At 38.2% G+C, this 22,393-nt stretch overlaps 1 protein-coding gene across 2 annotated transcripts in view; it reads right to left on the reverse strand.

Annotated features, from left to right (window-relative positions):
* Nucleotides 1–22,393, reverse strand: part of gnas (GNAS complex locus) — a 33,361-nt gene that overhangs the window by 7,047 nt on the left and 3,921 nt on the right. For both annotated transcript variants that reach the window (XM_087179658.1, XM_087179657.1), the window contains 10 exons: nt 19,863–19,935; nt 15,500–15,554; nt 15,177–15,296; nt 9,093–9,190; nt 5,475–5,529; nt 4,921–4,994; nt 4,749–4,807; nt 4,536–4,656; nt 3,535–3,665; nt 2,745–2,812 (listed from right to left, as the gene is read on the reverse strand). In XM_087179658.1, the coding sequence (XP_087035784.1) occupies nt 2,745–2,812; nt 3,535–3,665; nt 4,536–4,656; nt 4,749–4,807; nt 4,921–4,994; nt 5,475–5,529; nt 9,093–9,190; nt 15,177–15,296; nt 15,500–15,554; nt 19,863–19,935 (854 nt within the window). The remainder of the gene's footprint in view (nt 1–2,744; nt 2,813–3,534; nt 3,666–4,535; nt 4,657–4,748; nt 4,808–4,920; nt 4,995–5,474; nt 5,530–9,092; nt 9,191–15,176; nt 15,297–15,499; nt 15,555–19,862; nt 19,936–22,393) is intronic.

The following is a 22,393-nucleotide window of genomic DNA, read 5'->3' on the forward strand; positions in this document are numbered from 1 at the left end:
CTCTCTCTCTCTCTCTCTCTCTCTCTCTCTCTCTCTCTCTCTCTCTCTCTCTCTCTCTCTCTCACACACAGTGGCACAGCTCCACTCGCTAACCTGAATAAAATTTTATATAATTAATAATGATAATTATTAATGTTATTAGCTGTCATTACTATTTTTATCAGTAGGAGCATTACAGTACTCACTGCATTACTATTGCTGTTACTGCCATTACTATCACTATTATTAATATTGCTATCATTGCACATTCTTGTTCTTTTCCTCTGCGCTCTCTCTTGCTCTTTCTCACTCTATCCCTCCAACCCTGAGTCCGGTTCTGCTCGAGGTTTCTGCTTCTTAAAAGGAAGTCTTTCCTTGCCACTGTCACCTAGTGCTTTCTCTTGGTGGGAATTGTTGAGTCTCTGTAAATAATATTATAAAGAGAAGGTCTAGACCTGCTCTATCTGGAAAGTGCCTTGAGAAAACTTATGTTGTGAATTGGCGCTATACAAATAAAAACTGACTTGACTTGACTAACCGAAGCTAACTGCGATCTCTAACTGCCATCCCTGAAAATTTTTGTCAAAAAAAGTGCTCCTTTAAAGCCCTTTTAAATACCACAATTTCCAACCTTGATTGACAATTTTTATATTAAAAATGTAGAGAATTGTTTTGTCCTGCATCACCCAGTTTTGGTCTCATTCTGACATCTTTTACGGTTTTTGAGGAAGTGATGGGAGTACCCTCCACCTCTCCCACTGACTGCAATACAATTCAGGAGCAGGTGTTACTGGGCAGAAATTGGCAAAGTTAATAAGCTAAATAAGATAACATAAATAATAATACGATAAATCAACAAGGTGTATTTGAGTGTACTTGTGTGTGCATATTGATGTGTGGTTCTTTGCGCCTGTGTACATGTCTTTTTCTACAATTGTGAGGACAATTTTGGTTAAAAACCATTATTATGAGGTCATTTTGACCAGTCCTCACAGACACACACAAACACCATCTTTTTTGATATTCACCTTCAAAATAAAAGTCTCAACCAGGTAAAAAAACTTACTGGAGGTTCTGTTGGGCAGCTCTACTGCCACACACACACACACACACACACACACACACACACGTTGACAGAAACATACAAACACCATCTCCACAATTTGGATTAACCTTCAAGATAAAAGTCTCAACATGGTAAGAGGGAATTACTCTGTTGTACAAAACCTACTGCCAAACACAGAAGTACAAACACAAAATAAGCGTCTCAAAAAGGTAAGAGGTCAGGTAGGTCATAAAAGTTAGATCTTAAAAGCTGCCATCTATATGGGGATATAGTGTTATAGCATGCATGTATACATGTCTTGCTATGGTATTAGGGGCAAATTTGGGTTTGAAACCATCAGTGTGAGGTTATTTTGGCCAGCTGTGACAGCTTCAAAAGGCTTTTTGAGGGACACCTTAAGTAACTGAGGTGGATAAGTCTCTACGACATGAATGAAGCTGAAAGTAACATCCTTTGTGCAGATTGAAATGCGAGGAGTGAAGTACACACACCTAGTAGCAGGCACATTAAAAATTTCTCCAGTAATTATCTAGTTCCTTATTCATCTTCCGTATCGAAATTTTGGCACGTAACTAGTCCAACTTTGCGTGCGTCTTGATCGGGAACAGTGTGCTATGACTTTTCTTAGTGATTCAAGAAACCATGGCGACATAAATGGCGATAAAAAGCGAAAAACTCCCATAGAGAATGAATGGGGAGACATCTTCAAAACGACCAAACCCAGCCCTCTCTGGCACTCATTGTTCTGATAGGAGTACTGTTGGCACCGAGCCAAAATCTCACTCAGCTGTGTCAGCTCTGTGCCTCTCTCTTCCAGCTAGACACAGGTGTTCAAAACAGCTCATTAAGAGACTCTTTGATCTCTGTGATGTTTACAAACACAGCCACACCCACCCACATACACACGCACACACACAACTAACACAGGATCCGGGGAGAAATGGACAAAGCTGATTTTTATTGGCTAAATAGACTCATTAACTTTTACCGTTATTACTCTCAAGTATGAGAGCATTTATAAGGCAAATCAGCACTGTGTATGTGTTCATGTCTTTCTGTGATTGTGAGGACAATTTTGTTAAGAACCCATTTTGGTACACATATATGTACACACATATATTGACAGACACACAAACCATCTCCATCTTTGGATATTCATCTTATTAAAAAATCAACCTGGTAACACAAACGTTTTGGAGGCTCTGTGGTAGACAGCTCTACTGCTACACAAAACAATACACACACACACACACACACACACACACACACACACACACACACACACACGGTTGCTGCCCAAACTTTTACACAACTGACTAATTTTTTACTGTTGTCCATGTTGTTCTGTTCTAGCAGGAGAAATCAAGGTAGCTTTATTATAGATCAACTTCTGTTTGAGCATGTACATGTGTGTATACATGTCTTGCTAAGGTTGTGGGGACAAATTTATGTTCGAAATCATCATTGTGAGGTCACTTTGGCCAAAGATCTTTTTTGAGGGATACCTGCAGTGACTGAGGTCAGAGTTCAGATAATGCTCTACATGAATGAAACTCAAAGTAAAGTCCTCTGTAGAGATTGAAACGTGTGTGATGGATATGCACCAAGCAGCAAAGCACATTCAAAATTTCTTCAGGAATTTTATAGTTATTATTATCATTGTTATTATTTAAGAACAAAAGCATGCCTATGCACTTACCAGGAATTCATCTCTTATGAAGTACTTTGCCCTTGTAACACGTGGATCTTCTCCAGGCTCTGGTGTTGCTGAAAGAAGAGAGAGACACTAATGAGACCAAATTTTTTATGAAATTAATCCGTCAAGAGGTGATTGATCAAACATGAATGTATCATTCATGAAAAATGGCGTTTTCAAAATTAGTTACTCAGTACATATTATGATGAGTAATTATGTAACAATTTGAAAAACGAACCTCACCGGTGTGTATCAAGGATGACCTCTTGTGGTCAATGACACTAAAAGCACTGTCCCCCAGAGAACAAGTTTTTTGGACGAATAACCAGACAAGAATTGTGCACAGCTGTTTTAATAATAGCCTCATAGTGGATAAAAACATGACACTAAAAGTAGATATATCAGTGTTTTTCTTGATGTATCTTTTTGAAAGCATGGGGATGTTTCTGCAGGTTCAGGTTTACAGTTATAAGCACAGGATTTCTTTTAAAATGGGACATATTTAACACAAGTGATGGAAAACTGGGACATTTTTCAGAGACCACTCACCAGTTGGGACAGTTTGAGGCAGTTTGGGGTGTCTGGTCACCCTACTTTAATAACAATGATTAGATTATTTCCTGAAATAAATGAGCTGTTTCTTAAAGGCGATATTCTCAAGTGGAAAAAGGGCAGCTGTATTGGTACAGCTACTAACATGGACAGTATTGCTGAGAATTGAAGGTGAACTTCACATGCTCCTGTCTAAAAGAATGGCCATATGAGGTCAAACATGTGGATGTAGACAGCTCACCGTCATCTGGTGTAGTGTAGCGAGCAAATTCAGGAAAGTATTCCTCGATTTTGGACTTCCCTGCCAGCACCTTCTCTGCTAGCAGGTCCTGTTTATTTAGGAACAAGATAACAGAAATGGTCCGCAGCCACCTGCAGAGAACAAAACACTGAATTTAAATCACAAACTGAGACAAACTGTGTCTGAGTGTGAAGAGAGATATGAGACAGAGTTGGTCAAAATAATTATAAACAAAAATAAAGTGAGGGAGAACTCTATAAGAGAAACTGCTTTTATATTTATTTTAAGATAATTTCTAGAGAATAAAGACTGTCTTAAAGTGTGCAAAATATTGTTCTGTGTCCTGCAGAAACCTAAACACTTCAGAACGTTTCCACTGGACCATGGCATATAATGGGTGATATACATTCTGATTTAGTTCAAGGACAAAAGCATTCAACTAAATGACCACCATGTCTGCTGCGGTGGGAGGTACGCTGCCAAAGATCTTGGTCATTTTCTGCCATTCTGCAACTTTAGCATCTGCTGTTAGCCTAGCCGCCCGCTAGCTAGTTTGTCAACTAGTCGCCTAGCTCAGTTTTTTCAGTCCGTGTGCCGAAAATCAGCGCCGTTAAACCAGGCAGTATTCAAGCCAAGGGTGTCCGCAGATAGTCCGAACTTTTATTTGCTGGAACCTCTAAATAAAAGTACATGATCCATCTTTGATTGGTCTTACACTGTGTTTGTTGCTAGGGAACCGCTGCACTTGGTTATTCAATCATTCATGAGAAAAAGCAAGCTGATTCATAAAAGGTTTACCAGCCTTGACACTTAGCTTGGTCAATAACCATCATCTGTCTGTAGTTACAAAAATGTGTCTGATTTAGTATCTACAAATAGAGTTCCTTATCGCTTTAAAACTGAGGGTCCATGGGAACACACTTTCCAAGAGACAGTTTTCCAACCATCTTTGCTACAGATCGGCAGAAGACAACAGGCCGACAGCATCTGCCTCTCTTCACCTGTTGTTCCAGATGTTCTTGAAGAGGTTGAGAGCCTCCTGTAATCGGTTTGTCTGATTGTCCTCTCTGATCACCATGTTGTAACTGCTACTGGCCACCACGAAAATGATGGCTGTTACATCTGACAGGACATGAGAGAGGGAAAGATAAACAGTTAGGGACAAAGATATGAGCTAAGTGCAGCGAGAGGAAGCAGAAATTAACAGAAGTTACCGTTAAAACACTGAATCCATTTCCGGCGTTCGTCTCTTTGACCCCCAACATCGAACATACTGTGTACATCAAATAAGAGACACTAGTGAAACACCACCATCGTTTGGAGAAACTTTGTTAAAAATCATCATAAACTAGTAATTGGTGGCCTTTTCTTTATGGTTTTACTTACTGGAAATTAACTTTGTCCACTTGGAATCTTGTCTCGAAGATCCCTGAAGTCAGTACTCTGCACCGCAGCAAATCCTGGTGACAAGGATTTATAGGATTTTGAAAGCTTGCACTTCAAAATTTGAAGAAAACATTAAACTTCACAAATCACTCCTGTGTCCTGGACTTGTTTTCTAGGTCAGGGTGAAAAGCTTCAAGAAAATGGGACACAAGATGTTTTTATTTTCTGTCTCCATTTCCGGACTTGCACAGGGCAGGTTGGTTAGAGTAACTAAATGAGACTCAACTTTGATGGTTTGGACAATTCTGACAAACTTGGAACTGAAAATAACAACATAAAGAAGCAATGTTGCTCTGCTGCAGGTCAAAAATTTCAACTGAAAACAAAAGCACAACATCGATCAAGATCAATCTTCAACTCTGGTCCTTTTCACTCTCAAACATGGGTGTATCCTATTAAATTTCTGACTACTGAAATGCCTCTATGGGAAGAGTAGGCATACATATATTGAAGAGTAGGTCATATTAACTTTGTGGTTGCAGAACTTCACCCACCTGATCTGTTGGAGTGTAATCACTCTGTTTCACAATGTCAATCTTGTCTAGAAAGCTGAAGAGATAGAAGAGGAGACACTATTACTCAGATGACATTACTGATCAAATAACTGCTTCATATGGTTGAGGACTTGTACAGATGTGTTCAGGCATAACAATCAGTAACAAACTAGAATCACCCCCTCATGGTCGTCTGCCTCCTCCACTCAGACAAGTTTCAGGTTACATCCCTGTTTATCCAGAGTCATATCAAATATGAACCATTTTTCATTTTGTCAAAATTGCTGTAAAGTCTTGAGTAATGGCTAAAAAGTGTTTTGTGAGGTCACAATGACCTTGGCCTTTGACCTTTCACCACCAAAATCTAATCAGTTTGTCCTTCAGTCCGAGTGAACGTTTGTGCTAAATGTGAAGAAAATCCCTCAAGTCATTACTGAGATATTGTGTTCACAAGGCCAAACCTGCGTTTTGAGAGGTCACCGTGACCTTGACCTTTGACCCCCAAAATCTAATCAGTTCATCTTTGAGTCCTAGTGATGATTGTGCCAAATTTGAAGAAGTTCTGTCAAGGTGTTATTGAGATAATTAGTCCATGAGAATGAAACGGACAGACAACCTCTGAACAATATGGCTGTGAGTCTGACTGTTGGAGAGGAATAAAAACTAAAAGCAAGCTCTTAACATGACAATGGACTTCTCTGCAATAAGCATCATCCCTTTAACAACCATGCATCATGTGTGTCCTAGTAAAAAGGTTAAATAAAATGTTCATTCATACTTAACACCTCAGCTGGGATATCATATGAAATACAGCAGCTGTATTCCCACATAGGTTCTACATGACACATTGGAAAGGGCTAAAACACAACATTTTGACAATGTGACTGAAACTCTCCACTTAAACCAACATAAATTATACCATGTTTTGCTCAGCAGGCAACCTTCAAGGCAGTGGCACTCTCCCTTCACGCTTTCCTTCAATATGCAGGGAAAACACTAAAGCCTTCATCCAATATGTCAAAAAGCATCAGCACGTGTGACAGAAGGGAGTAAATATAGGTAGAAGTGACTGTACACCTGTCCAAAAATTACAGACTTACTACATGACTTTTATTTATTTGTGTACAAATATAAAATCCAGCTCTCCTACCTGATTGGCTCACAATCAAGACATAATACAGTGGTTTGCAGACAAAAAACCTGAAAACAGTTACAACTCGAGACATGACTAAGAAACATTCAATGATCCTGACCACTCTGAGTATCACATGTAAAACAGGTGAGGAACTGAGCAGTGAACTTCTCATCTCACAACAGTAAGACGATCTGAGGGCATATTTCCCAAAATCTGTGAAAATGACTGAAAACCAAAAAGAAACTGAAGGGAATGGAGATGGTCAGAGGAAAAACTCATGTGCACAGAGCAAGTGAACGTGGGAAGACAGAGAGGAGAGACAAGAGTGCATGAGGAGTGAATGTGAAGGAGGGGAAGAAAAAGGAGAGAGGGACAGACAGAGAATGAAAGTGTAGTGGCGTCTGTCTGACATTACATAGCAGATTTCAAAAATAGCTCCCCAGCGCCCTGGCCTCCAGCATGGTTACCATGGAGACCCAACCACAGGTGCTATTAATAGTTTATCAGCTCCCGATCTAGTGCGGCTGGAGTAGCTCCAGAAAGAAGAGAGACAGACAGACAGACAGACAGATGGAGATGGAGAAAAGGAAGACAGAGGAAGAGAAGAAGAAAAGCAAGAGAAGGATGAGTTTGTGTTTTTTCTGGATGTGTGAGCAAGAAGAGGGAAGGAACAGGCGACTGGGCTGTACCATCTCGACCACCAGGGGGGGAATTTCTCCTCATGTAAACTTTTTAAAAAGACCAAAACCAACCTAAAGTGCCAAAATAAATGCAAATAATATCAACTGAGAGTTATTTACTAGCAAAAAGCTGTTGAGGCTTTGGACTCATAGTCCACATGTGAGCAAAGGTATCCTCCTCTAACACCACCCGTCCACCTCCTTTAAACATCCTCAGATCTGCAGATGACTCAACCTCAGCCATGTTTGCTCCAAAACACTACAAACTGCTGCTGTTACATGAAAACTATGTCACAACAATCTTTCTTTTCTTTTTGCTTTGGAAATGATAACTGAGGATCAGTGTGCTAGTTGCAATCAACTCTGATCTGTTAAAACACATTCAATATGCTCTTTTGCAGTCAAAAACACATATGTATGATTTAGATATGACAACTAAAATGTAGAGTTTGAAAGATGCTGGGAGAAACATAGAGGAAGAGGTTTTAAAGAAAGGTGGCAGTGTTGGTCCTAGCTAATAGCTCATAATGTACTGTCTACTGCATAATTCTGCAACTGTATCTGACAAAACTGTCAGATGTGTGTGAGATGTTGAACACACACATCAATAGAGCCTCAACATTTTGCTTCAACTGGTTTTTAAATGTTCCAACTTGGCCCAGATTATCTGCTAGGATTACTCCATACGTGTTGTTAATGTTTATACAGGAAGGAATCACACAGAAGAAACTTTTCCAGTGAACCAATTTTCACTGTAAATAACATTTGGTACGCATAGAGACTGAAGTCATTTCTCTGACGTTAGTTAGTTAAGCTTGTAGTGGTATCCTGTGGCTGTTACTGAAGAGCCAAATCTTACAGCACCTTTGTGACTGTGCATAAACTATTTAGTACTAAGAATTTATCTGGTAAGGACACAGTACGGTAAAGCTGTTGAACGTTTACATCTATAATATGTTATTTGAATATGAAATAAACAAAACCGTACAAGTAACAAGAAACAACACAGAGACTTAAAAAATGGTTTCCTTTCCTAACATATAAGTGGTGAAGTCTCCACATGGTGCACATCAATCTGCTATCTGCTCAGGTGCTACTAGCATGAAAGAAAAGTCCATGTGACTTTGCCCTGGTTTACTTGTAATCTGGCAGTGTGAACCAACACGAACCAAATAATAAAAGCGAGTACATTTTGCCACTAAATATTAGCATATTAAATAATATTTATTATTTCACAATAATGACTGTGAGACAAAAGAACTCACGGGGGGGAAACTTACTCAAGTTCTTCACATAAAGAAAAAAAAAACATTGATACATTAGATTTTTAACTAACATTACATCTAATGTTTTCTCAAGTGTTCACATATTTAGAGTCTCTCTGTTAGAATGTGGTCCAGGGTCAGCTGATCCTCTCTTCTTTGTGCTATGTGATAGTGAACTGGGATTTGGACTGTTAGTCTTCACCTTCTTCACTTTGGGCTTAGGACACCATATCATATCACATTTTATAGACTGGTTGAGAAAATGGTTGAGAAAATAATAAGCAGATTAATTGAAAATACAAATTAATTAGTTTTAATTAATTAATTGCACCCCTAAATCCAATATAATGCCACCAACTTCCTTCAAAAATGACCTGAGCTGAATCAACACCTCTTAGAAACAGGGTCAATAAAAACTGATTATGAGCCTCATAAAGACTGTTGGAGCATTCTGTATTGCATGAGTCTGCCTAATAGATTTGCACCTCGGGGAAAAAGGAACGTGACCATGAAGCCGCAGTGGAAGGTAGTTACTTACTATTGTGCACAGTCGATCAGCTGGTACTCGTTGGATCTCTCGTAACACGCCCTGACCCCCTCGTCCTGCCACAGTGTCTTCGCATGTTCGTAAAACTCCTGAGGAGAACACAGAAATATGTTAATGACAGCAGGCAGAGACTGAAGAGTTAACATATTCATTCTTGTTTGGGTGCATTTGCCAAGCTGACACCTGATGCACTGGTCGAAAACTTGGTTAAGATTAAATCACAAAAAGCACAGTCAGATCTGTCTGGTTGTAGGGAATGGAACGGTTACATTACATACTGGGTCGTGAGTACAAAATGTTTGATTAAATATTGTCAGCTGACAGTTCATCTGCTCAGTTAAAGAAGGAAAGAGTTCCTACAAGCAGGAGATGTTCTGTATTATTAACTGTGCATTTTATACCAAATATGACAGAAGTTAGAAAAGAGGCCGCGGATGTCTGTCGTCCACGGTGCGTGTCCGAGGGCACATGGCGCTCGTTTCTGTTGACACCACATGCAGTGTACGTTGTGCTTGGGCGATGCCTGTATACGTCTGTAAGCGTCAATAGTGGTGGAGGGAAAGAGCGCCTCACTATAGACAGACGCACTGACATGCTGGGACACAGTATGGATTAACCACTTCACTTCTTACATTCTTTGTGCTGACTGAACCATAGGTGTCCTCTGTAGATTTCACATCAATCATGTTAGAAAGCTGCTGAGAACTCAGTGATCCTAGCAGCACACATGGGCAGGTATAACAACACACATCCACAGTATGTGCCACACACAGGAGTGTATGTTAACAGCGTGCGAGAAACCATCATCACAATAAAGGACACAGTCACAACTGCAGGATTCAAATTCTTCAGAAAGGGAAGTGAAATTAAATGAGTCCTGGTATACAATATACTACATATATTTAAGATGTTTTTAATTGCATCATGAAGAAAATGTACAGAGTAGATGGTGGTGCCAATAAAACCTCTGAATTTTGGTGTTATTCTAAAATCCTTTTTTTTTCATTTAACAAAATAAGACAAATGTCTGTGGTGATTAGTGTTAAACGCTGAAAATGGATTTAGATCAACAACTGATCAAAGAATATGTTTCAATAAGATGCATTTGATACCAGCTTAGGATATGTGACAGTTTCTGGTATTTGATGATACAAGCACATTTTATTTGACACACAAAAGGTCTTGATGTGCAGCTTTATGTGTGGAGAAGCTGAAAGAATAAACTCACATAACTGTAATGTGGTGATAACTTGATATTACTGCTGGTCAAAACACACAGGTCTTGGACTTTTTCTGTTACCTTGATATTATTGTATTATTGTATGATGTAGATTAATATGAATTGTATATTGTATTTGATAAGTACATTAGATTAGGAATTTAGAAATGTAAACATGTGTCATGTGATTTGCCACTGACTAAAGGCTGTTGAAAACCACAAGAATCTAAAATAACACCTGTTGTGGCTCATTGAGAAATGCATCGCTTGCAGATTTGTAATCATGTATGATTATTAATAAATGACCCCTTGTGTGTGCTGGAATTTTTTACTGAATGAATCTTTATAGTATTCATGGATACTGTCGTTGCAATGTGACTATATGTAACGTGGATCAAACAGACGGTCCTTCTGAAACTGAGGACGTTTGTTCGGTTCGTATTATATTACATTTTTAACCTGTAATAACATAATCCCATCAGGCTTAAAAATATCACTGAAATGTACCTGCTGTACCTATGTACCTATCTGACCTGCTCCATTCAATCTCATCCTGTCCAGATTGTGTTTAACTGGTGCATCATTGCTTAGTGTGTGTTAACTCTGAACACTTACTAAAGATGTGATCAGTCAAAAAAATCCACATAGTGCTGAAATGATTAGTCTATTAATCCATATATAATCAAGAATTTGATTGAATTTGATTTGAACGATTGAACATTTAAGTTATTTATTAAGAAAAACAGCAAACATTTCCTAGTTCCTCAAATATGAGAATTTTTTTTGCTTTTCTTTTCTTTTTGTAGATTAATACATAATCAATAGTAATCATTATCTGTGGCCTTAAAACCAAGTAACAGGTATTTTGAAGGAAAGGTAAAGACACAGCCTTTTAGAGTGACTCAGCAGTGTCTTCTATGTTTAAGGTAATTAACAGGAACTCTGTAGTCAGTGTGTCCATGAACTGTCCTAATGTAAGGCAAACACTGAATACTTCCTTCTTCTCCTTCTGTATCACTCTTATATTTACACACCTTATATCATTTAAATCAATTTAAAATAAAACAGATCATTTTACTGTGTCTAATCCTGTGTAGGACGTTATGCAATGTTACTAAAGCATAAAAGACTCAAGTGGTGATTTGCCCTTTGACGCCTGTGAGCGCACACACACCTCTCTCTTCTCACACACACACACCCACCTCTCTCTCTTCTCTCACACACACACACACACACACACACACACACACAGAGTCAGAAACTGTGCTGTGCCATAAACAACTCAACCAACCAAACAAGTAAAGCCCAAAAGCAACTGTAAACAAACAATTGTTTCCCGACAGCAGGAGACAGCGGCGATCTTGTGGCTGAAGAGAGCGTCCCATGTGAGAAAATCAGATTTGTGAGGTGTCACTGAGTATGATCCCCCCCCCCCCCTCTGTGGAATAGAATGGATCATTATCCTCCATCAGTAACTTTTTCTTCATGTTTCATAGGGGATTTTTCTCCTCTTCTTGGTCTTATTTATCTGTTGTTTATCATTATGTTTTACAAATGAACACAATCATTCATGTGATGTAAGCCAATCATTAACGCACCTGTCAATCATAACCATCCACTGCACTGTAAAACTTTTAATGCTCTCACTTATAGAACATACCGTGGGTCAAAGTTGAAACATGACAGTAGCTTTACAATTCACTCTTTTTTTCAACAAATATTTACAACATTTCTCTTTCTCGTTTTCATTCCTGTATCTCTACAATTGACCTGTGTGTAAAAAGTTGTATTTATGTAAAGACAGGTTCTTCTGTTAAGCTGCTCTGGCTGGGTTGTGGTGAAGAGATGTACATTTATTCTAAGATTAAAACCACAAATCCCTGTAGGGCTACATTTAACGTTTATTCTCATTATTGATTAATATTCCTATTATTTTCTCAATTCATCGCTTTGTCTATTGAAGGTCAGAAAATACTGACAGATGGCTGTTATAATTTCCCACAGCCAAAGGCGACATCTTGAGGTTTTTTTTTTTCTTTTATCTGACCAATAGTACAAAACCCAAAAATATTTAATTTACATCAGTGTGACAAAAAAAGCACCAAGTCTCACATTTAAGAAGGTGGATCCAGCCAATATTTGGCATTTTTGATTTTTAAAAAAAAAAAAAGTATAAAACGATTATCAATTATCACAGTAATTACTGATTAATTTCCTGTCCACTGACTAATCAATTAATTGTCTTATCGTTGCAGTTCTACATCCTTGTTTGCCTCAGTTGCTTCATGTTGCCACTAAACTTAGAAAATGTCTTTAATTAACCTATTGGACTGGGCGCCCATGCAAACCCCAATTCTCCAATGTGAGATCTGACACTATCACTCCCCATCAGGAGGTCGGAGTGCAGCATCAACAGAGTCACTGCAGCTGACCCTGTCTGCTGAAGGCCGGCATCTATGACTGTGTGAGAAGAAACAAGAGGCACTTTAGTTGCCTGATGTACCTCCACAATCACCATCATACATTAAACATAAGCAGTAGTGCTAATTAGCTTGTTACACAGTTACAAATAAATGCATTAATTAGCAGGCAAGTCAAAATACTCTTCTTGCACGATGCATGGATTCTATAAATATGAAGTTTTAAGGGTCAGTGTTTTTACAATGCTCATTTAATACTAATCACAACATACTGGACTTACTATACTAGCTCAGTACAGCACCAGGGTTTTTCAGACTTCATCATGACTTTTTAAAAAACTGAATCAATAATTGATTAATTAAAAATGATCATTATGAGAAAATTTTAAAAAAGCAACAACAAAAAGAGGATGAGAAAGCAATACTGCTTAAATTGCTGGCTCCTATGTCTCTGGTTCCCCCACAAGGACGTGCCACAGTTGGAAACTCATCAAATTAATCCACACTTCCATCTGCATTCAAACGCCATGATACTTTGACTTTGACAACCAAAATAAATCTCACAAAAACACTGTTACGAATGTCACGGACAACATGTTTCAAGCATGATTTTCATACTGCACTGAGATGCACTCAAATAGAAGGTTGCCAGACGGTTAGTTAAAAATAAGGGTTGACTTTTGAAAATAGTCAGCAGGAGGGTTTATATGGTTTGTGATAAATGGGCTGAAGATTCAAACATGGTATAGTTGTTCAAAAAAGAGTGTGTGATTGTGATGTATGAATGTGTGAGTGAATGGGTGAATGTGGCGAGTATTGTAAAGCTCTTTGAGTGGTCAGTAAGAGTAAGTTTACAATTTACACTGTGGCATGATCAATAAGACAGATTCTGGGTTAGACATTTTCTGAAACACTTATTCAGTGTAAATTCTCAGGCAGCAGCAACAACTTTATGACTTTATGAGAGTATTTATCAGCGACAAGTACAAAAGATAGTAAAAAGCTAAGTCTACTAATGAACAGACAATACTTACATATGAAGTAATCTTTCACATGTTTGTGACTGATTTCACTGTGTGCCATAAAAGATAATAATAACAATATAACACTTGTTAAACAAGACTTAGAGTGAAGGGATTTGAACTGTGATGTGCTCATCCTCCCAAAGTCAGATATTAACCAGCTGATTTTATCTTTATCTTATTCATACACTTATTGATTCAGCTAAGAATATCACTGGTTCTTTTTTTTTTTTTTTTTTTTATATAAAAGTGAATAAATTCAGAACAGGATTTGAATTGATTGTTCTGGTTTGTTTCAGCCAGTTACAGCCAGCAGTCGCTCAGTTTACAACAATAATAAGATAATCAGTTACAGACAGCTTTCGTTGTAGCGTTTCCTTCCAGTTCGTTATTAGCTTAACCAGTGCTGTGTTGTTTTGTAAAAGACACCGGGACTCGGTGGAGGAAACAGATGAAAATATCTCTTTTCTCTGTTGCTTGTTAAACAGGTATTTGGATAAAGTTCGTATAGGCCTTTTACATTTTATTGCACTTACAGTAAAGTTCAATGATAGTTGTCGTCAGTAATCTTCAGTTATCTTTACTTCACCTGGTTCTGTGTCCGGAGTGAGATGTGAAGATATCATAAAGGTTCATTTTGGTTTAAATCTTACTTATTTTCTGTCAGAAGTTGAACATGACAAATACACTGTAGAATATTATATTACTGTATTTCAAATAAATGAAAAAGGTATATACTATAAACTAAAATCTTAACTCTGACCATCAAAAGCTTCTTCTTGGACTGTAAAGGTTTGCACTGTCGTGCTCTTAGAGGATGGAACTACTTCAGATGATATAACACATTAGTGGTATTACCTGTCTTTGTGGGAACATGTTTTCGACACAGTTTGCAGCGCATGCTACGCTGCTTCTTATCAGACTTTAATTAGCCAAAGTATCTCCACACTACAGAATTCCTCCGACCCTTCTTTTCAACCATATCAGCGTCCTTTGAGCCTTGGGCAGTGGCCGTTTGGGTTTCTTCTTCGGTAACACTGTCGCTCTAGTTTCTTTAACATTTTCTGCCGTCATTTTCTCTTTTATCTCTCTCCCACCTGACGTACAGGTGGGCACGGCAAACATTAGCGCGTGTGCCGGTAACGGCTGCTACTCCAACGCTCTGTCCTGTGTGCAATCACCTAACCTGACATGGATGTAAATCTATTCCAGCGACATGATTGATTTGGTGCAACGCTATTCTCATTATCATTGGCTGTTCGTGTTTTCTGTCAAAACATGGATGAATGAGTTCTATCGACGTTGTATCGACCATGTCTTATATTTCTATTGAGGAAAAGTTATTTCGCGATGATTGTGTGTGTGTGTGTGTGTGTGTGTGTGTGTGTGTGTAGTCTGATATTGTACTACTCACTGATGGAAACTCAAAGTCCTTCTGGTTGACGAGGTTGAGGACGTATTCGATGCGGTACTGGTTCTCTGGGCTCACCAGCTGCACTGGCGGTGTCAGGTGGCTCATAGCTGTTACTATGGTCTGTCACAAATATACAAAACCAAACAGAACACATTTATTTAAATGGATCACAGACAGATGGCAGATGAATAAGATTTTGAATTTTAAATGAAAAAGAGGACTGTTTACTTTATCTGCTCATATGTCTCAACAGTTCTTTTAACCCAAGTAAAAATATGTTTTCATGTGCTATAAGCAACAATTACACCAACACAACCACTTACCTCAATAGCCTCTTTAATATTATTTTTGATGTCCTGAATTTTCTGCTTCTTCTCTCTGAAACAGGTAAAAAGCTTCAGTGACAATCATGTCAGGGATTATTGCTGCACAGCAGTAACATACAGAGTCAGACTAAAGGTAAGAAATACAAAATAAAGAAAGTAATAAAGAAAGACTGAGATCGGATGTGGGCTACAAAGAGTTTTCAGATTTTCAAGTGGGCCGTGTGTTGGAAGAGGAAGGGAAACCCTGATTTAAACTATACAATGTCAAAAAGAGTGAAAAATGAATTCATATCTAATTTAAATCTGTCTTTAAATTACTTATGTCACAGAAGAGAGAACATTTCAGCAGCTGGAAGAAGGAAATATTAACATAAAAACACATTTGTAAATCAATTTAAAAAACTCAACTATGATAAATATTTTCATATGAACAAGGGGTGAAAAAAATACTTGCATGTGAAAGGGGGCGTCTTTCAGCTCGTTGTTTTGGCCCGCAAAATGCACTGTTTTCATTCAGCCTCACCGCTTTCATAAACATCAGAGATCTTACATCAGTTTTTTAGGATCTTAGTCTTTCTTTGTATTTGTATTTCTTACCAGTTCTGGGTATAATAAATATCTGCTAATGATTTTATTGCAGCCAAATTGTCCAAACTCAGAGTAAAACTGCACCAATATGTAGCTGCAGATAGAACAAGACACTACGGAATATTACAATAACAATAAATCTGTATAAGTGTGACGGTTTCCAATAAATTCCTGTTCATGCAGAGTGAGAATAACAATCTGACAGCAATAAGTAAAACACACTTAATTACATGATTTAAAATAAAATTACTATTGATTGCATAATGTTGATCACAGTGCACCGTCACTACCACTCATCATTCTCAAACTGACATCTATGGTTAGGACAAAACTAAAATGTGATTTACAGGCATCATAAAGGACACAGCGCTTACATTATCACTACTGCTTATCTTCTCTTTAACACATACAAGTGTAGTTTAGTTAGCAAATAATGTTTGAGTCGACTAAAACAAAGGTAAAGGGAGGGAGTTCCATGTTACCATGACATGGTAAACTCCAGCGCGCTGCATGAAGTTTGTTTATGATGTGGGAGGGACAAACAGACCTTCATTGGCACGTGTGGTAGAGAAATTATGTCTGTGTTGTGTGAAGGATAGCTCCTTGTACTTTTGGTCTCTCTGACAGAAATGAATCTAATAAAGGCAAGCAGAGGACCACTTGGTCTATCTTTCACCTTGAGCCTGCCAGGACAACAGCACATTGTGTTTACAATAGTGACAAAGGGCGAGATGGGCCTCTTTGTTCTGTGCCAGTTTTACTTTTTGACAAGGGATGCTACTGCACTGCTCCAAATCTATACACAGATAACTGAGAGACCGCTGCCAATTTAAACTTGGTTGATTCATTTCTTTAGACCGATGCGATTTCCATGCTCATCTGTTTGATTACTGAAGACGAAGACTGCACAATTGTTCCACACCTTCACCTAACAGGTAAAATCTATTTGGGGGTAATTGTTATAACAGTCCAGGTGAGGGCTGCATGACACATGAGATGGAAGTGGTTTCTAACTCACTCACTTACATTTAACAAGCTGTAGATTGTCCATAGGGGGGTGCTGTTTTGTTACAGTCACACTAGTTGCAGTCATGCCAATTTGTACCTCATACAAGGGGAGTAATTGCAGTAGCAGTTTAGACATGCAGAAGCAGACATATCAATGTTGTCAACTACAGACAAATGAAGCAATCACTACAGTTGGACACTGTCTCAAACAGCACTGTACTTACTCAATAGCCCAAACTCTCATACTGAGTGCATACACACATGGCAAATATACCTTCATGGGCCAAGCTGCCATGAAGCTACACTACAATAAGCCTGTTTTCGCCTTTTATAGAGACCTGTCACAACATTTGCTCTCTCGCAGATGAATTAATAACATGAACATAAAAACAAGAGGTATAATATTCCAATTACTAGAAATTGTAGCTTTGACAAAAAAAAGAAAGGCACAAACCAAATTCACAAGTCACAACTTATTTCCTTCACAGAACTGGTTCAGAATTTGGTCCAGAAGGGCTTGAATTAAACTACAGTGTGTTGTTATATTCCCACTACAATAATTGTATGTATTGGACTGAAAAACACACACAGACGTAAATATAATTTGTGTAATACTCATTGACAAATAGTAACAGAGCCTGAGAGGTCACTGTGCACCAAGAAACACAAGAGAGAGTGAGAGAAAAAGAGAAAAGAGGGGGTAAGACAGAGTTTATTGGGTTAGGAGGGAGATTGAGAAGGCCTTGTTTACATTTTCAACATGATAGTCATTAAAAATCACATGGTCGTGTGTGTGCGCATTCTCTAGCTTGGAGAGTGTGACTGATGTCTGTGTGTGGCTAGAGAGGGGAAGAAGACTAGCGGACACGTTTGTCACATTGACCATGTCTAGTGATACGTTAAGGTGAATAAAAGCAGACAATTAACAGTAAGATGTAAACGAAGATGACGGGGACTTACGAGCCGATTTATGAAATCAATATCACAACATTTTTGTCATAGATTTTTTTTCTAATCTTATGATAAATGATCAAATTTATGATCATTATATTTAAGTGCACAGAAAAAGAAAAAGCTGGAACTAATGTCCCATGAATGCACAAAAACTGGCACTCCAACCTGGGGCTGCAACTGAGGACTAGCAATTAATGGATCGATTGTTTTGTCAATTAACTAAGCAATAGTTTAGTCCAGTGGTTCCCAACCAGCGGTGGGCCACAAGATATTGCAAGTTGGCCAACAAATCATCTGCGAAACAGTACAGTTTTGATGAAAAGATGTACTTGTAAAAAAAAAATGTAAACATAAATGATGTTTTTAAATGTTTTAAAATAAAATGATCCTTAAAAACATGAAAAATGTTTCAAAACTCCTGTCTTTTTTTGACAAAAACAGCCTCAACTGTCAACCACTTAACAGTTCCAGTAATGAAGCTGGCAGAGAGAGAGCTGAGTCAGTCATTCAGTCCTTTTCCAAATCAGGCCAGCAATTGGAACCAGCAGTCTTCCGGTCATAAGCCAATTACTCTGACCTTAAGGTTACCGCAACATTCAATACATTCACCCAGTGTCTTTTATCACTAATGTTACCGAACTCTTTCAGTCTCAAATCAGTAAATTTATGTTCTGCCTCAGAATCCAGGCTCATTAAAACGTATTACTATGCTTGTCATGTGGAGACCTACAAGCAACGAGCCTGCAAGACTGTTGTTTTGGTTTTAATAGAACTTCACAAACAAAGATGATTCATTGTTACACATTTGAAAGATTACATTTGAGCGCAAAAAAAAAATAATCAACCGGATAATCCAACACAATGTCACAGTTCAGACTCAGAATTATGATGCAGGATTTGTTTATGTGCCTTGTCAATGAAGACACCTACCCACCCCTACAGACACATATATTGACTGACTGACACACACACACACACACACACACATTCTCACACACACACACACAGTTCAGTGTTATGGAGTCACGCGCTGGGTCATACGCTCTTTTCTGCCTAAGGTGCTGATTTTCTCTTCTAATCTTGCAAAGAAGATTCCATCCTCATTACAACCACCAGACCAATACATGCCAAGTCACTGACATACAGAAACAAACACAAAGATGAATACTTCAGTTTTTCCTACTGAAACAAGCACAATTCAAGTATGCCATCTGGAAAGCAAAAAGCTAGAAAAAGAAAACAGCAGAATTGTAATCTTTCGTAAGAAACACTTGAGAGTTGTGTGTACAGACTAACTTGAAGAACTGTAAATGAAAGAAGACCAAAAACAGACAAATCAATTAAGCAAAAACAGTGGGACGTCTAGAAGCGGTATGTCTTCTAATGACGTGAGAAAAATAGTATCTGGAAAAATAATTCCAGCGGCTAGTTTTATTCTGGACTATATTGTATATATAACAATATAGAAGCTAGCACCACAGGGATTAGCTCACTGAATAGAAGCCAAAAACAAGTGTGTATGTGACAAATTGTCCATCATCTCTTCGTGCCAATACTGATATATGTTAAATACATAACTTCAATGCTCTAGGCTTGACTTTGCCTCTTTTGCAGAGGGTCAAACATCAATTTCTGCTCTGCAGTCTGACTAGCTTCAATGTCGATGGCAGAGTTTTGCCAAACACACTGTTACTTCGGTCTCTGTGAGGAGGTGCAGATTCAGCCGGGGCACAGGTGATTCACTCAGCAGATACTGAATAAACCCTACTTCTGATGTGCACTCATGTTCAGCAACTCATATCACACTCACTCTGCATTGAAGCCGTTGACATGTAGGATTCTCATCTGTTTCACTATGGTGCTCTTTCCTGACTCTCCAGCTCCTGAGAAAGAGAGAGAAGAAAATATGGATCTGTTGACATGTGAAACAAAAACATGCACACACATATATACATATATATATATACATATATATATATATATACATACATATATATATATATATATATATAGCAGTGTTGGGACATAGATCATACACATTTGCCTGAAATACCACTTTACAGTAAGCGTATAATAGTTCCATTTCCTGTATCTGGATAAAAGCATTGTACCTGGCTGAAAGTTCTCAAATTCCTAAGATTGGCCTCTTGGCTGTGACTTACCATGCTCTATTGGAAACTTTCAATGGACAAACACCAGATTTCATACACAACTGTGACTGCTTTGGGGGGGAAACTCGTGGTAGAGGCAAGGACAGTGCTGCTGTCTGTCATGGCTGAAATAATAAAGTAAACTCCACTAGATACTAGAGTTATAAGATTACATTTTTAGACTTAATCATGACTACCTTTAGACTCTTCAATGGAAAGTGAGTTTAACATTTCCCTTTAAAAACAGGTACTATAGTGTTAACTACAAAAGAGTTTGACGGACAGTATACTCCACCACTACTAAACAAAGCTGAGTTAGGCATACAGCCAGAAAAATAAGACAGCTTCACCACCAAAAACTTTCATATTTATAATTTTCCCACTGCTTCGATGAACACCACCAATATACAGTTGCCTTGCTTGCCTATGACAATAATGTCATGCGACTGATTTTGTGACATGCAGTTTGGTTTATTGTACTTTCTATTAGAGGATCTCTTCGTACAGTTACTCCCTCCTTTTGTACCACTACACAAACTGACCTCTTCAAATTTCTGAATTCCCATCTCTCCACTCATGATAAAACTCTTTCTGCTAATAAACAACTAGTTCAGAAGATCTTCATATCCTGTGGAGAAATTATTATCACAGGGTATAAAGTGAAAGGAGCATGCAATCGTGGTTTACGATTCTTATGGTCGATATAATGTACCTCTGTTAGCTAACAATCACGTTTAGTGAATCAGCATTCATTTATTTGGCTGCCAACAAACAGCAGAAGGCATGAAGAGAAAGTGTCAGAATGTAGTTAGTTGGCTGCATTCAGCAGGGCCCTGGATGGTTGGTGTGTATCTGCTGTAAGAATGAAACTTGCAGCCCTTCCTCTGTAATGTGAAGCCTACATGATATACAGCTGCATGAGTGAGCAACATTTACAAGTTGCAGCTCTTTCACACCGTGCAATGCTTTTCCTATCGCTTAAACATGTTTTACTGTTCAGCCGTCTGCTCTATTTTATCTTAATTTTGTATTTACAACTGAAGTGAAGACCAAGAATTAACAATGAGTCAAAGATTTTCCTTATATGAAATACATTTCATATGTTAGGCAAAAAGATTAGAATATTTTGTACATGAAATCAAAACTTAAATGGTACTCTTCCTTGAAAGTCCAAATGTGAAGTTTAAAAGTGCACCATTAAATCAAAGAAACATCAATCTTCACGAAACATTGAAGCTAATATTGAATCTGTCTTATGAGTGAAGATGAAACTAGATCCATATTTACCAACAATAATTCTCATTTTATTGCTGCTCTGAAGCCTACAGTTCAAGGACTACAGAAAATGCAATGTCGGAATTATTATACACTATCCTTGTACAGCCTCATTTCAAGATGACGTTGCTTGTTTATAGCTAAGTCTATAAAAACATTTTAGCCTCAATATGTGGCTAATGGACATGTTTGGATGGGCAGGTTGTGGTTTGTGTTCCCTCAGGTGAGCTGGACCCCCTGCTGAGTTTTTGGTGACTTTTGGAGGAGTGATTAGGGTGAAAACAAGCAGTTATAGCTGTGATTATTCTAAATATTATGATTTGATATAAAGAGACAGGCATGAAACCTCAAAAAGGAGACTTTAACCTCGGCCATGCTGGATCTTTCTAATGGTTTCTAATGATGTTGTTTGTCCAATGTTTTTGAACTGTATTTTTGGGTAAAAGTAGGCACCTGGAAATCTAAACTAATAAAAAAAGATTAAAAAAAATAATATACCACTTATTTAATGACAATCCCACTACTGAGTGGTTAAACTGACTGGCAGTTTGAAATAGTTTTATATTTGTAGGTTTTAGCCAGCATTTCCCACCCATGAGATGTACTTGTGGCAGTCAGACAAGCCACAGAACAGTCTGGGACTTGGGCATTATGGAGGCTCAGCAAGCTACAGCACATACCATGAACTCATAACATCATGCTCTCAAACCTGACTGATGACCTCATGTGACAAAGTCAGCTCTCCCACTTCTCTCCCATCTCCCTGTCTCTTCACACACACACCATACTGTTTGATGAAGCGAAAATGCCATAATATCTTCCAAAATAAAGGCATTAAAAGTGAAATACAGTAGTGTGGCGGTGACTTGTGCGTCTTGTGTACTAGAAACCATTTTGGTTGCATGTTTAAAAACAC

The sequence above is a fragment of the Seriola lalandi genome, unplaced genomic scaffold (genome assembly GCF_002814215.2).
Source record: "Seriola lalandi dorsalis isolate HSWRI2012SDOR001 ecotype SW California unplaced genomic scaffold, Sedor1 jcf7180002054861, whole genome shotgun sequence".
Taxonomy (NCBI): domain Eukaryota; kingdom Metazoa; phylum Chordata; class Actinopteri; order Carangiformes; family Carangidae; genus Seriola; species Seriola lalandi.